Source organism: Elgaria multicarinata, chromosome 17 (genome assembly GCF_023053635.1).
Source record: "Elgaria multicarinata webbii isolate HBS135686 ecotype San Diego chromosome 17, rElgMul1.1.pri, whole genome shotgun sequence".
Lineage (NCBI taxonomy): Eukaryota > Metazoa > Chordata > Lepidosauria > Squamata > Anguidae > Elgaria > Elgaria multicarinata.
In genome coordinates this window covers 28,800,329-28,816,233 of record NC_086187.1, presented here as the reverse complement: position 1 = coordinate 28,816,233, position 15,905 = coordinate 28,800,329, and the positions used below count along the sequence as shown (strand labels likewise).

At 47.0% G+C, this 15,905-nt stretch overlaps 1 protein-coding gene across 1 annotated transcript in view; it reads right to left on the bottom strand.

Annotated features, from left to right (window-relative positions):
• LOC134410220 (multidrug resistance-associated protein 1-like) overlaps window positions 1–15,905 on the bottom strand; it is a 62,743-nt gene that overhangs the window by 26,257 nt on the left and 20,581 nt on the right. The window contains exons 6-13 of the mRNA XM_063143386.1: window positions 12,328–12,389; window positions 10,164–10,295; window positions 8,342–8,569; window positions 7,220–7,397; window positions 6,100–6,261; window positions 5,477–5,569; window positions 4,170–4,373; window positions 912–1,058 (exon numbers count right to left, since the gene is read on the bottom strand). Coding sequence (XP_062999456.1) covers window positions 912–1,058; window positions 4,170–4,373; window positions 5,477–5,569; window positions 6,100–6,261; window positions 7,220–7,397; window positions 8,342–8,569; window positions 10,164–10,295; window positions 12,328–12,389 — 1,206 coding nt within the window. The remainder of the gene's footprint in view (window positions 1–911; window positions 1,059–4,169; window positions 4,374–5,476; window positions 5,570–6,099; window positions 6,262–7,219; window positions 7,398–8,341; window positions 8,570–10,163; window positions 10,296–12,327; window positions 12,390–15,905) is intronic.

Here is a 15,905-nt window from a genome sequence, read left to right as displayed (position 1 = left end):
TAGAGGCAGAGTGATGCCAGACACGAGTTGCGCCAGGGCAACTGGGTGCCGGGCGATGTGCAGCTCAGGTTCGATCTAGCAGTGCTCCTACGCATGTTTAGCCTGGAGAAGAGAAGATTGAGGGGAGGCATGATAGCACTCTTCAAATACTTAAAAGGTTGTCACACAGAGGAGGGCCAGGATCTTTTCTCGATCCTCCCAGAGTGCAGGACACGGAATAACGGGCTCAAGTTACAGGAAGCCAGATTCCAGCTGGACATCAGGAAAAACTTCCCGACTGTTAGAGCAGTGCGACAATGGAACCAATGACCTAGGGAGGTTGTGCGCTCTCCCACACTAGGGCCTTCAAGAGGCAGCTGGACAAGCATCTGTCGGGGATGCTTTAGGGTGGATTCCTGCATTGAGCAGGGGGTTGGACTCCACGGCCTTGTAGGCCCCTTCCAACTCTGCTATTCTATGATTCTATGATAAGTCGCCTTGCACTGAATCCATCCATCACACAGTCTCATCTGCTCTGACTGGCAGCAGCATCACCTGCTGCCCAGGGGTATTTTTCGACGAAGGAAATGGGGACCGTCTGCATGCACATGCTCCATCACTGACCTCTTGTGTGCCTTCCCCTACGGCAGGGAGGGGGAACCTCCAGCCCGCAGGCCTAATTCAATCCATGGAGCTTCCCCGGGGGAGGGAGCTCAGGGGAGAATTCCCTGCCGAGTGCTCAGGCGAGGGAGGCGCAGGGGAATCCAGGGACTCGGCAAAGCTGGGAGGATCCTGCTGGTCCAGCTGCCGCCTTGGTCGGGGCTGCTTGGCTGTGTGTGAGGCAGTGGGTGGAGCTCAAACCCCCCCCCCAAACTCTTCCCCGCCCCGGACTCAGGAAACCTGCGAGGGATTCCCTATGAAGAGACTCTTACTTGCACCATGCTGCTGATGACCATGGGGAGAATGTTCAGGGGGAACCGGAGGATATTGAACAATGCCAGAGAAACAAACGCCTTCTGAGCATCCAGGACGTTCTTCTCCGAAATCGTCACGTACACAGCAAACGTTGACAATGCAACCTTGAAACAGGACAGGTCACAGGCAGAGTTAGGGCTGCATCTTTGCCTTGCGCCTGGGGGATGGGGGGAGTGATTATGACTGCGAACCGCCCAGAGAGCTTCAGCTATTGGGCGGTATAAAAATGTAATAAATAAATAAATAAATAAATAAATAAATAAATAAATAAATGACTAACCCCTTTCACTGCAGTAAAAAAACAAATGGGAAAAGAGGGATCTGTGGATTTGCTGTGCCAACAAATCAATACTGCACAGGTCCCTTTAGGGGGGAAACAGTTTAGCCCCATGGAAGAGCATATCCATGGGCCCCATTTCCTCCATGGGTCTGACCCCTCTCATTCATTTCTCCTCCCTCCCCTTGCCCTTAAAGGCAGGAGGAGGTTGGGACATGCAACCCCCCACAGCAGAGACGCCGTACACTGACACGCGCGTACACTGACAGTGTAGATAGGGGCATTCAAACACACACACAGTAATACCCCCCCTTGATGAATCCTGTCCCCCCCCCCAGCCCCCCGGGCGTAGACCTGGTGCCCTGGGAAAGGAGCTGCCGTTGGCTCCCACCTCAGGAACTCTTTCCAGCAACAAAGCTCTGAAGACGAACACCTTGCTGCAACTCTGATTATTTTGCTGTTCTCGAGGACGCGGATGGAAGATTTTACAGGCTTCCTGTTCATGGCAATGACTGGGTCACTCATTGTCCTCAGGACTGAGCAAATATTAGTCTTGTGTCGAGGACGTGCAGAAGGATGTTGTGTACGATGTGCAGAAAGCTGAGCTGTGGCTGGAGCCACGGCAGAGCTGCACAACCGGTTTTCAGCGCCAAAGCTTTCAGGGCAGCTGCCTGAGTCCAGGTCAGGCTGTTCCTTTGGCCATCTAACCCAGCGCTGTCTACTGTGGCTTACAGCGGCAACCCACGGTCTCAGGCAGAGACCTGATCTGCATGGAACGGTGCCAAACACTGGGTTAAAAGCCACCCACAATTTGCCAGGGTTGTGGGCCGCTGCCATTTTGAACACGCAACCTATCAGAGGTTGCCCTATGACGTGCGAACCTGGACCCTATGGATTAATCTTAGGTTAAACAACCCACACTGAACCTACAATTAGAAGTTAGGATCTCCTGGTGATTTGTGGCAGATTGGCAAGGATTTTCTACTCCCAGGCCCTTTTCTTTTCTTTTCTTTTCTTTTCTTTTCTTTTCACAAAAGTAAAAACCAAGGGCCTTTTCCCTCCTCCCTCCTAAAGTAGTCTGCTTAAATCAAGAAGGCTTGGGGGGTGGGGGAACAGGAGTAGATCTGGGTGGGAAAGGATTTGTGTGCAAGCTCTAATGCCGGGATTCAGCCCTAATTCCTGGGCTGAGAATTGTGCTCGCAGGCGCCTTGTTCCACAATTGTAGATCCGCCTTCCTGAGCCACTATTTTGCACCTGGCTTCTGCTGGTGGAGCTCGGGATTTCTAGTGAGAAACAAAGCAAGGCCCCGCAACCTACCATTTTCCCTCCCCTGGTTGACGTTAACCTACATTTAAGGAAGTGGGGGATGCAGCTCCTTGACAGAAAACAAGCAAAATGCTAAAGAAAAAAGGGAGGAGATCACAGGAGGAGCACCCTTCCTCAACCTGGCCCCCTCCGGATGTGTGGACTACAACTCCACACTCTTCAAATACTTGAAAGGTTGTCCCACAGAGGAGGGCCAGGATCTCTTCTTGATCCTCCCAGAGTGCAGGACACGGAATAACGGGCTCAAGTTAAAGGAAGCCAGATTCCAGCTGGACATCAGGAAAAAGGTTGTCGGGGATGCTTTAGGGTGGATTCCTGCAATGAGCAGGGGGTTGGACTCAATGGCCTTGTAGGTCCCTTCCAACTCAACTACTCTATGATTCCCATCACCCCCAGTCAGCAAATGGCAGCTAGATCATAGGACCTGGAGCTAAAGCTCTGGCAACTTGCCCGGGTTCTTTAGGATCCTGAGCCTTCACCAATCATTGCCTACTAATCATGAGGACTAGAAGAATATTATTTTTTTTAAAAAAAATAAGAAGACAGAGATGCTTTGAACACAACTTTGAGCAAGGAAAGAAAGATTTACGCAGCTCCTTTACACTGCGGGGTAGGTCTGGATTCTGCCCATTTTACACATGGGGGAAGTGAGGCAGTCTCCCCAAGACCATATTAGGAGTGGGACAGATCCCAACTAGTCACTATTTTATGGATGGTGTGTGTGTTTGTGTGTGCTTTTAATATATAAAAGGGCAGCCGGGCGCCCTCCTTCAGACGAGACAGCGCCCTGCGGATGTCTCCCTCTCACGGTTTCTTCTCCTGCTCTTCATCATACCTTCATTGAGAAGTAAACACAAGCAGAAGCTGAAGGGAAAGAATCCTGTGTGCAAAGAGCAACCCAACGCCTTCAAGTGGAGCGGCACATATTTTATCCTAATATGTAGCTGTGGCGTATTTGCCTTCCCCAGACATCAGGAGCAAGCAGTCCCCTTTTGCCTAAGCTGGGCTGCATGCCATGTCCTTGTAATCGCTGGAGGAGACCCTCTCTGAAATGATGGGTTTTGTAAAAAAAAAAAAAAAACCAGGTGGGGAAAAGTAAAAGAATAGCAAGCATTAGGAAATAACTCAGGGGTGAAAGGTCCATCTCGTCCAGCGCTCTGTTCACACAGTGGCTTACCAGCCATTGGCCAGGGACCAACAAGCAGGACATGGTGCAACAGCACCCTCCCGCCCATGTTCCTCAGCATCTGGTGCACACAGGCTTCTGCTGTATTAATCTTATTTTCTTTTATTTGTATTTTTTAGTCTTTTTTATTGTTAGCACCTGCGCTAGGTTTTGTTTAAATTCAACACTGGCATACAACCTTACAAAAAAAAAATGAAATAGAAGTTAGCTGACCGGAATCTCCCAGCTTGGACGTTGATGTTACGATAAAAGCCACAATGACTGGTGCGTTTCCTCTTTCAAACCAGAGTGGGGCCAGGTGTGTGGCAATGAGCTGAATTCTATGGGTAGGGAATCCCTTATGAAAACCGTGCATGACCAGTGGAGAGAGTCGAGGGTCCCACCCATCAGGACTGCAGAAGGTTTTTAAACGCTCGCGGTACTCACCAAGAACGGGGCACACACCCACGTGAACGTTCCCACCGCAGCGAGGTAAGCAGACTTTTTGAGAACCTTCAGTTCTTGCTGTCTGATCCCAAGGACTTTTTCTTTGAAGGCTAATTCCCAGGCGTAAAGTTTTAGCACTTTGATCCCATTGAGAATTTCATTCATCAGCTTAATCCTGTTGTCTTTACTATTCATGTGAGCAACCTGAAATGACCCAATTGCAGCAAAAGCAAGTCAGGGCAACTCTTGAAGTCAGGCTGTAGCATAAACTTGCTACCGGAATTAACATTCTTTGGAGCCGTGGGCTATAAAACGGGAGGGTTTAGCCATGCGTCACAAAGCTGAAACTGTATTTACAACGTAACAACTGTCTCTATGGCTGTATTTTATTTGATGCATTTTTTATTATAATTCTGATTGTTTTAACTTGTTCTTGTTTTTGTCATGCAAGTTGCCCAGAGAACACCTCCTATAAATAATTAAAGAGTACAAATAATTTTTAAAAAATAGAAAATGAACAAACATAGAAGAAGCAAAGAAATACTTGCAGATTAAAACATTAGACTAGCTGGAGTCCTTCACAAGCCAGGAAGGTTAACGAAAAAGAAAATATGATGTTTCAGTATCATGTTATTCTATCAAAATATCTACTTATATAGTTTACTCAGCCTTGCCAGAAAAGTCAGTAGCCTTCAGAAGCTCTCTTTATGTTGAGTTGTTTGGGGCCTCAATGAAAGCACAAAGATCTGATTTGCACATACCCTATTTCTTCGATTCTAAGACACACTTCCCCCCCCCCCATATACATCTCTAAAAATGGGGTGCGTCTTAGAATCGAGGGTGTGTCTTAGGTTTTTCTTTTTCTGTTGGTGGTACTGAAATTAGTGTGCGTCTTACAATCGATGGCGTCTTACAATCGAAGAAATACGGTAAGATCAATTAATGGGTTGTTTAATCTGTGAATTGGCAGAGTGAGTGAGAGTACAGTCTCCTACACATTCACGGCTTCTGTTTTGCATTTCATACACAACCCAGGAATACACATTCTTCTCCCACCGAATGAAGCGCATTTGGGCACACTTTTCCAAACACAGACTTGGACAGTGTTTTACAGCCTGTGTATATTTGAAAAATGTACATTGGAAAAAAATGCATACATTTTTCAACCATAGGCATTTCCCCCCATGTACTTTTTTTCAAATATTTTTCAGATATAACACTCTTCTGCTTGGTGTGAGAGACATCTAAGCACATATAACCTTTGCGTGCAGAATTTGTCATTCTTAAGCAGGGACAAACTCTCCTACCTGATAGGTTTTTGTTTTCATTGCTATCACAGCATTCACTGGAACCAGGAGCAACATGACTGCCACACCCGCTAACACGGAGGGACCTAAATTCTAGGGGGAACAAGTTTAGAGCACGGCGTTAGCAGAAGCACAGCTGGCGATTCGCAAACCCACCACCCAGACAGTCTCCCAGGAGCGCAGCAGAAGCCCCTTGAACTGTGGGGAGCAACTACCAGAGGCAGAAGCCCGTCCCTGCCTCCAAAAGCAAAACGGGGAAGGCTCATGGCTCAGCGGCCTGCAGGATGTGCGCAGGACCCCTGATTCAGTGGCTGGCACGTCCAGCTGAAAGGGTCACGTTGCAGGGGTGAAAAGACCTTTCACGGCCTGAGATCCCAATCAGCCACTGCAGGTCAGAGCGGGTGATTCTGGGCTAGACAGACCAATGGTTTGATTCGGTCTAAGGTGTCTTCCTATGTTTCAGATCCAGTCCTTAGCTGAGGGTTACCGCATAGGAGAAACCTGCCCTTATTTCATACCCCACCCAAAAATCCTTGAATTGCAGAAGTCTGGCGAGGGAAATAAACACCACTATTTAGCTACAAGTAAATAGTCAAAATGGCACACCCACGTGCTGCTCTTACCAGCCACAGCAGATACAATGCCAGGATAACTTGGAGAGGTGCAGACCAGACCATGTTGATGTAGGTCGCTAAGTCCATGAACCTCTGGGCGTCCACCGACATCAGATTGACGATCTCCCCAACGGTGGACGTCTTCCTTGCTGAGTTAGTGATGACCAAGGCCTTGAAAGCAGGAGACAAACACTAGAAGGAGCCCAGGGGCACCTTCAAGGCGAAGGCCAAGACATTCCCTGGGGCATAATAGCTTTTATCGGCAAGATCCTATTTCATCTGGTGCATGAAGCGAACAGTGATGGCAACGAATAAACTCACGTGCAATCTAAAGTTAAACCAAGCCTAGACTTAAAAGAGCTGGTTCACGTGCAATCCCAAACCAACATGACAAGGAAGAACCTCAGCATATCTCAGGCTCAGGGATGCCCTTCAGTGTGGCAGCAAGGAAGTGTCCGGGTACTTTGATTAACTGCACCTTGCCGTGTTGTTTGAACCTGACAAACTGTGGTTCATCTTAACTACGGTTTGTTGAAATAAGCCAAGATCAACCACAGTTAGGGTTTAGACGTAATGCCAAACTGCAGTTCGCTCAAAATGGAGGCAGAAGTACCCAGTCTGCACCTTGTGGTGATATTGGAGGAGGAGAGGAAAGGGGGAGGCCAAAGTCCATTGCGGACTGTCCCCCTATTGCTAAATCATGATTTGGTTCTATGTGCAAAGTGAGCCACAGGCGCCTTGCCCCTCCTAAGTTTTACTTTACTTCTTAAGGTTTTTAAATTATATATTATTTCTTAATCGGGAGGCTGGCATGCTGCAAAGCAAAGGGTTACCCCCATCCCCATCTTTATTTGGGTTCAAAAGAGTGGTTTTGTGCTTGGGGGCTAAGAGTCCACCTCTGCCCTGGACTTTGGCTCTGGGGCAAGTGACTTTTTTAGTCTCCGCTGCAGATCCCTGTTTGGCGATAGAGCTGAGGACAATCGCAGCAACGCTGCCCTCACGAAGGCGGGGTTGAGGGTGAAAGCCTCTCGCAAAGAGCGCCTTCGTTTTGCAGGGACTTTACTGCACGGCCCCGCCTGGGGCACCAGCTCCGCCGGCAGAGTTACGGTACAGATTTCGGATTGCTTACCTTTCGATAGACGGCACCAATCACAGCGGTTTTAAGCCTCATTCCCGTCACGAAACAAATATGGAAGTACTGGTGGAGGACCAGCGTCTGAAAACCGGCCGAGACAAAGAGCAGCGCTGTGTACAGGTAGCCTTGCCAATTTGGGGCTTTTTCGTCGTTGACAAAGTTAATGAGCAACCTGGAAGGAAAAAAGTCAAGCGATATCAGAGACCGTTCCAGAAGGAAGGGAGGCAACAAAGGGAAGTCTGTGGGCTTGACTCAAATCCCCGCTCAGCCATTTACTTTGGGAAACTCACTTTCAGCCTCTGGTTCCAAAGTGACCCACCTAAGACCCACCCAACTGCCTATATAAAGCCCTATATAGCTCAGGTCCAGGTTATCTGAAAGGCCGTCTTCTCCCTTATGAGCTTGCCCGTGCTTTGAGATCTTCTGGAGAAGCCCTTCTTTCAGTCCCACCATCTTCACAGGCGCGCTTGGTGGGAACATGGGAGAGGGCCTTCTCGGTGGCTGCTCCGGTGCTCTGGAACGTTCTTCCCTGGCTCCCTCCTTGATGGGCTTTCGGAAGCAGGCTAAAACTTGTTTGTTCCAGCAGGCCTTTGGAGAGTAATTTGGTCCTCCATCTATGTTAATGACTTATAATTTTGTTGTGTATTTTAAAGGGTTTTTTTTGGGGGGGGGTTACATTTCTTTTCCTAGGTTTTACAATGTATGTTTAAGACCGCCTTGAGGCCCAGTATTGGGCAAAAGGCGGGATACAAACAAATAAATAAATAAATAAATAATCCAACTCCACATCCAGTGGGGCCTCTTTGAACTGACCATCATGGTGCTTTTGTGGCTGCAGCGCTGGGGGCAGGGGGCGAGCAGGAGGCCCCAGAACTAGGCATTGCTAGGGCCAGTGAACGGTCTGGGAACGGCCACTGCTGGACCTGATCCATATGTGAGTGGAACGTCCCTGAGATACCCAAGGCAGCCACTCCCAGCTTTCTAAGAGAAAGAGCCGAATTCAAAGGTGCTGAGAGCTTCCCGTTGAGCTCAGCAGAGCTGGGCCAGGTGCCGGAAACTATCCCACCACCTGCCCCATATTCCACAGTGATGGGAGGAAGAGAGCGCTCCACTTACTCCAAGATTTTAGGCCCTGCAAACATCATCAGATCATGAAAGGCCTTGAACAGGAAGCTCATGAGGAAGTACGGCCCGAAAGTCTTGTATAACACCTTGAAGAGGGACGGTTCTTTCTCCCTTTGGGAAGGCTGGATAATCAGAGCTTCTGCCTCTTCCGTCACGTCTCCGTTTGAGCTGCTCGATTTCGCTGGCTTCTTGGGAGAGTACATCATTGGCATTGGCAGCCTATCGGGGCAGAAGCGTCAACGTTAACGGTCACTCGGAGCCTTTGTTTTCGCTCAGCATATATTGATATTGGATTCCTGCATTGGATTCCTGCATTGAGCAGGGGGTTGGACTCGATGGCCTTGTAGGCCCTTCCAACTCTGCTATTCTATGATTCTATGATTCCCCACCCCCAGAGGCTAGTGGGGGCTTGGGGAGGCTACCAGAGAGAGGAATCGTCACAGTTCTCTCCAATCGTTCACTGGCAATAACAGCGAGGGTTTCCTTTTACTGTGCGTGCTGTGCCCAAGTGTTCCGACAGCCGAGCCCCTGGAAGACAATCTACGATCTGCTCTTAGCCACACTAGGACCTGGTTTGCACCTGGTTCGCACAACCCATCAGTTTAAGAATGGATGGGTTGCCTTGCATGAGCAGGGTTCATTGTCGGGTCAACTGCTGGGTTGTTTAGCCCATAAACAACCCGGTGGTCTGGGTTCACACATCATGCTCCACAACCTATGAAGAAGTCAAGGGTTGTGGGATAAAAGAGGAAGCGGCAGGCACTCCTGCACAACACCAGCTGATGGGTTGTCATTATGTGTGAATAGGGTCATAATGTCACAATTTGGCCACAAGTGTTATCTGCGCAAATATATTTATTATTTATTTTATTATTTATTTATTGTATTTCTATACCGCCCAATAGCCAAAGCTCTTTGGGCACTTTACAAAATTAAGGCAATTCAAAACAAAACAAGTATAAAACCATAATATAAAATACAATATAAAATTGTATTTCATCTTTCAACCAAGATGAAAACAGCAGCAATGCAAAAATACAAATTTAAAACCCAAGTTAAAATTTATTTATAGACTGTTAAAATGCTGGGAGAATAAAAAGGCCTTCACCTGGCATCTAAAAGCATATAATGTAGGTGCCGAGAGAACCTCTTTACAATTATACGGCACCTTTCTTCCTCTTACAAGGAACCCAAGGCAGCTTACATGGTCCTCCTCCTCTCCATTTTATCCACACAACAACCCTGTGAGGTAGGTCAGACTGAGAGTCTGTGACTGGCCCAAAGTCACCCAGTGAGCTTCATGGCTGAGTGGGGACTGAAAACTTGGCCTCCCAGGTCCCAGCCCAATACTCTCCATTACACCACACTGGATCCCACTTCTTCTGAAAAATAATCCCCAAACAGCTAAGTAATAGTAAAGGATTACTACGAATTAAAGAAAATGGAAGTTATAATGAGTTATACCAGCCTTCCTCAACCTGGGGCGCTCCAGATGTGTTGGACTACAACTCCCAGAATGCTTCAGCCAGCACTGCTGGCTGGGGCATTCTGGGAGGTGCAGTCCAACACATCTGGAGAGCCCCAGGTTGAGGAAGGCTGAGTTATACTAATACAGAGCCATTTGGTCACTTTATCAAACGGACCTTTGTCGTCATCGGAGATAATACTGACACTGAGGCAGCAATGCCATAAATAAGAGGAAGGTATCGGCTTGCCATACCATCAAAACAAAACCGAGCCCCCCTTCAGCGACTGTAAACTAGTGAGGATTGGTAACACGGCGCTGATCGTGTTACGTTCGCAAGGGCGTTACCTCTTTGCCTTCGCATACTCCTTGGCCCAATTCCTGGCCAAACCTGGCACCACTTCTTCCGACATGTCCTCCTTGTTCAACGACCACAAATCTTTTGCTTCCAACGGGTGACGATATCCCTGAACCATCAACCTGCATTAGGAACAGAAGACATTCAGCTGGAGTAATAAGGCAGTTTAGCGCCTCGTGGGTGCACAAGGCTGCTGTCAAGACCCCACCTGGAACGGTTTCCACCTCAGGAAAATGCACCAGTTGTATAAACAATGCATAAAACTCCAAAGTATTATACCAGTTAACCCAAAACTACATTAACAGTAACAATTACTCCCTTAATGATTTGGACAGCAATTAGCATCCCTATTTAACAGTATTGTCATTCCTCTTGACAGGGAAAGACACTTAGAACCATAAGACTTCAAACCGGCCAGCCCCCTGCTGATGCAGGAAATTCACTCCTACTGCATCGCTAATAGAGATCTTTAAGCGACTGACTTCCCACGAAGGAGGGGCCCGCCCCCTTGTCAAGGCAGCCTGTTTCACTGCCAAACAGGAATTCTTCCTATGTTTTTCTTGTAATTGAACTCACTGGTCTTACTCACTAAAGCAACAGAAAACAAATTTGCTCCACTGGTTACGTGACACCCCTTCAAATATTTGATGCTGGCTAAACTGGGCCTGTTTAGCCTGGAGAAGAGAAGATTGAGGGGAGACATGAGAGCACTCTTCAAATACTTAAAAGGTTGTCACACAGAGGAGGGCCAGGATCTCTTCTCGATCCTCCCAGAGTGCAGGACACGGAATAACGGGCTCAAGTTAAAGGAAGCCAGATTCCAGCTGGACATCAGGAAAAACTTCCTGACTGTTAGAGCAGTGCGACGGTGGAATCAGCTACCTAGGGAGGTTGTGGGCTCTCCCACACTAGAGGCATTCAAGAGGCAGCTGGACAACCATCTGTCAGGGATGCTTTAGGGTGGATTCCTGCATTGAGCAGGGGGTTGGACTCCATGGCCTTGTAGGCCCCTTCCAACTCTGCTATTCTAGGATTCTATGATTCTATGATTCTTTATCATCTCTTCTGAACCCTAAGCTAACTCCTGCCACCTTTCCTCATCGGACGTGGTCTGCAGGACCCTCACCGTCTTTGTCCCGCTCTTCAGAACATGTTACTGAGCCCTTCCCATATTAGCCTACCCTCTCTCACGGGTCATCTGGAAAGGGGCTGCTCAGTATCCCCTCTATCCAGGAAGCAAGATCTATTTGCCCTCAAGAGGAGAGCCTTTTTGGTAGTGGTTCCTATTTTATTAAAAAAAATAGCCATCTCTGCTATCTGCCTTCAACTGTGTGGTTAAAGTGTTATTTACTTATCAAGGGTTTAAACTGATAATATGTAGCTATTGCTGTTTTACAGTACTGTGTTGCTTTCAAAGTCTTTTCCATTTATGTGCATTGTTTTCAGTGTGTATTTTTTTATAATGTAATGGCTGTTTTTGGCTTGCAGGTTGCCTTAGGCAATGTTCACTGGCAAAGGCAGCATGCAAAAATATAAGTAAATAAACGTAACAGTAACATAGCAAAATAGTGGAACTGAAAAATGTATTCATTTAGCCACAAAGTACATAACATTACTCATAAATTGATTTTTTAAATAATAATAATAATAATAATAATAATAATAATAATAATAAGACATATGCCTTAGATCAGCCTTCCTCAACCTGAGGCGCTCCAGATGTGTTGGACTACAACTCCCAGAATGCCCCAGCCAGCTCTGCTGGCTGGGGCATTCTGGGAGATGCAGTCCAACACATCTGGAGCGCCCCAGGTTGAGGAAGGCTGCCTTAGATAATCATGATTCTTTTTAGAAAGAAAAAGAAATATCAGCTAGCCTGTGGCCTATGAGAATTTTAACACTTCTGTCATCCCCTTCAATTATGCTGCAAGACATTTGTTCATTTGTAGATTTTGCTTGAAATTCTTGGACCTACGCAACATTTTTGTTTGTTTGTTTTAACTTCTTCTAAACTACCCCCCCCCCATATATTAATTTCTTCTACATATGTGCCTTTGCCAAAGACAACAGAACCTTGAGTGAACCTTGCAAAAAGCAAGGCTTGGAGGAATAGTTTGCAGGGAGTCTCTTCTCTAAAGTGATTTGTTCTCTTACCCAGTGATCCACCAGAACGTGATCTTGGACAGAAAAGACGCACTGGCCTCCGGACACGGGTTCTAAGGGGGAGAAAGATTCATCCAGTTACAAATGAAATATCACACCCTGATATGAACCTAACCAGACACTTTGATCAGCGTCTTTTGAGGCCGTCCTCTGGGTGCCTCCTCCGAGGGAGGCTCAGAAGGTGGCAACGAGGGAAAGGGCCTTTTCAGTGGTGGCCCCCCCATTGCGGAATCCTTTCCCCGCTGACGTCGACTTGGTGCCAACTCTCCTCACAGGCATTTGACGGTGCATGATTGGGCTTTTAATGTGAGTTGTTTTATTCAGGTACCAATATAGTATTGTAATGCGGTTTTAGCTGTGTTTTCTTTAAAGAAAATCTATATTAAAGGTTTTATATTACATTATGTTTTCATTATGCTGTTTTCGGAATTGTAATTTTTGTGAACAGTGGAGAGTGCATTGGCTATTCGGCAGAATAGAAGTGAAATAAAAGAAACAGAAGCTCAACAGAAAAGGTAGTTCTTGTTTTTATCCCACTGAAGCTTGCAATTTTCGACTTGGGACTTTCTACATGCAAAGCAAGAGCCTTCTCCAAATTTCTCCGGCCATAAAAGTTAGCAAAATAGTTTGATCAACTGGAACCAGTGCTGCTGGGCTCCAAAATAGTCCTTGCACACACACACACACACACACACACACAAATATCAGCATTTTCATCACGGCTAGAAAGAGCATTGGGATCAGTTACTGTTTTTTTTAAAAAATGGATACCGTTGTTTTTATACTGTTTTTATGTTTTTGATGGTTTAAACTTTTTGTATACTTTTTAACGCTCACGGTTTTTAACTGTTGTAAACCTCCCAGAGAGCTTCGGCTATGGGGCGGTATATAAATGTAATAAATAAATAAATTAAAATGAGAATTCTGAAAAGGTGACTTTGGGAGTGCAAGCTGTTTGGAGCCCTCATTTTAACTTCCAGCAGCGGTCAGAGAGCAGTCATGGGAGTGGTGGTCAGTTCAGCTTCCCTTTCTCAGACTTCAAAACCCAAGCCAGAAACCATTCACTGCCTGCACCCCTCCCAGTACATAAAATGCCAGGCCAGCAGAGAAGGGTTACAACAAGGGCAGATGTTGTGCATGTGTGTGTGGGGTGTGTGTGTGTGTGTGTGAGAGAGAGAGAGAGAGAGAGAGAGAGAGAGCAAGAGGCAGAATTCAACCCCTTCTTTCCATTCCAGCTCAGCCCCAAACGGCAGAACTGAAACGCAGTGGCCAACGTCAACAGAGGGCCAATTGCCAAGGAGAAAAGCGTGCCCGTCCGTGTAGCAACCCCGCAATGTCTGTTAACTCCAGATAAGGGCTGGAAGGTTACACACTTCGCTCTTGCAAATCTGTTTATTTATGTGTTTGAGAGAGGGAGGAAAGGAGTTTCCCCTCCAGATGCCACAAGTGCCGCGATCCAGGGAAGGGGAGCAGAAGCACCAGCCCACCCTTCCTGACCAGCCAAGGGAATGCCAGCCCTTCTGCTCTGCCCAAGGTAGCCCACGGGCGCGTGCCATGCGTGGACTCGGGAGATGCATGAATATTTCATGCATATTCATTCCCCCGCCCCATTTTTCTCAGTTCTTTTTATGGGAATGGGGGCTTTATGTCTTGACACTGGAGGACTAGCGGAGACATAAAGAATTTTCTTTGTTACTCATGTTGCTGGTTTCTTCAGTTGTTGTTTTTTTAAAATTGATTTTTTTGCCTGCTCCTCATAAACGGGCAGAACCAAAGAGGTTCCTTACAGTTCAGTTGTTCCTAACAGTTCAGGAGCTTGTAGCTCCATTTGTTACCGAAAAAAAGGTAAAAAAAGTAAATTGAATTTGTAATAATTGTTTGAATACGCTACTTTTAATATACCAAATGTAATAATTTTATGCCAAACCAACTTGGACGTAATTTCATTTTATGTTCCTAAAGTAACAAAGTGACTTTCAATCTGTAAAAAGTGCTAATATTGCATTATTTCAAATTTTCTGAAAATTTCCGGGGGGGGGGGAGGGGAGTTTCCTGAAAAAAATGGAAAAAGAATGTTTTTTTTCCATGGCTTCAAAATTTCCAGAAATTTTACATCTCTAGGCTGGTTATCATTCATATCAACTACTGCCTTCTCTAATTTTGTGCCAAGCTGAAGAGACATCAGAGTCTCTTCCAGCCTTCCTCAACCTGGGGTGCTCCAGATGTGTTGGACTACAACTCCCAGAATGCCCCAGCCAGGCTGGGGCATTCTGGGAGATGCAGTCCAACACATCTGGAGTGCCCCAGGTTGAGGAAGGCTGCTTTACACACACACACACACACACACACACACACACACACACACACCCTCTGACAAAGAACACCTGTAGGAATTTGCATCGGTCCTGGAGAGGACAACAGCTCTTCCTCCCCACAAACCAGAGCGAGTGGAGACTCACTCCTCCTTCCCGGTAAGGCAGCCCACTTCTCCGCACCCGGAGAACCAGAAGCTGTGTTTGTTTCCTGCTAAACAGTTCAGGTAGTGCCCTGGCATGTGAGACTTCCACAGAACTTGGGAGGACCCCATGAATCATCAGCCCCCGGGAGCGGGCGGTGCTCCCATTTGGTTCGCCACGGCAGGATTCACAGGGCCACAAACAGAACGCCAACGCAGGTGTGCTCATCACGGTCTCCACCCTCTGATTAAGCAAAACAGCAGCGGCTAAAGAACACCAGACACCAAACACCAGGCAGTGAAAGTGCTCCGCTGAGCCTGTTTCGGCCCATCACTCATTTTACTTCTCGATTTAAATAAAAACAACCACCCACAACAAGCCACGAAATCCTGTCTCGATTGTATTTCTGAAATAACACCACGAGTCCAGTGCAAGGATTCCAGGAGACGTTCTCTTCTCACACCTTAACTCCTCCTCTGGCATCGCTAAAAACCACCATCAGGTCACAAAACTGGTACAGCCTTTTATCTGCTCGGCCACCTCTCCGTTAACGAGAACATGAATTCCGCGAGCCACCAAACAGTTCCAGCAGTATCACATTCCTTCATTGCTCAACTTTTCCATTAAAACACACCCTAAAAATTCTTCCTGTAGTAACACAAAACAGATCTGCATGGGAAAGCCCTCGGAAAATACCCGAGCACAACAGCAATTATCGAAGCAACTAATGTGGTTAAAAAGCAGCAATTCCCAAGATCGGACCCGGGGTTCGAAAAGACGGGCTGGTGTGCAAAAGGAAGAGGGAGGCTGGGTTTTCCAACTGTCAGTGCTACCAGCAGGCTGGTAACAGCCTACTTGCAAAGGAGCTGAAGAGCAGAGCCTTATCTATGCCGACGATTCAAGAAGAAAGAGAAAAGCCAGAGACAAACATTTGCGTTGGCAGAAGTTCCTGGCAGCAGGGGACTGATCACAATTAAGGGCTTCAATTGCTGTTTCCTACCATTAACATTCCCACTGGAAAGACAGGTCGGCCTTCAGCCCCCTACACACAAATGGGGAAGTTCGTTTTTTCTTGTACTATCGTGCCGATTGTGATTGCATTGATTATATTGA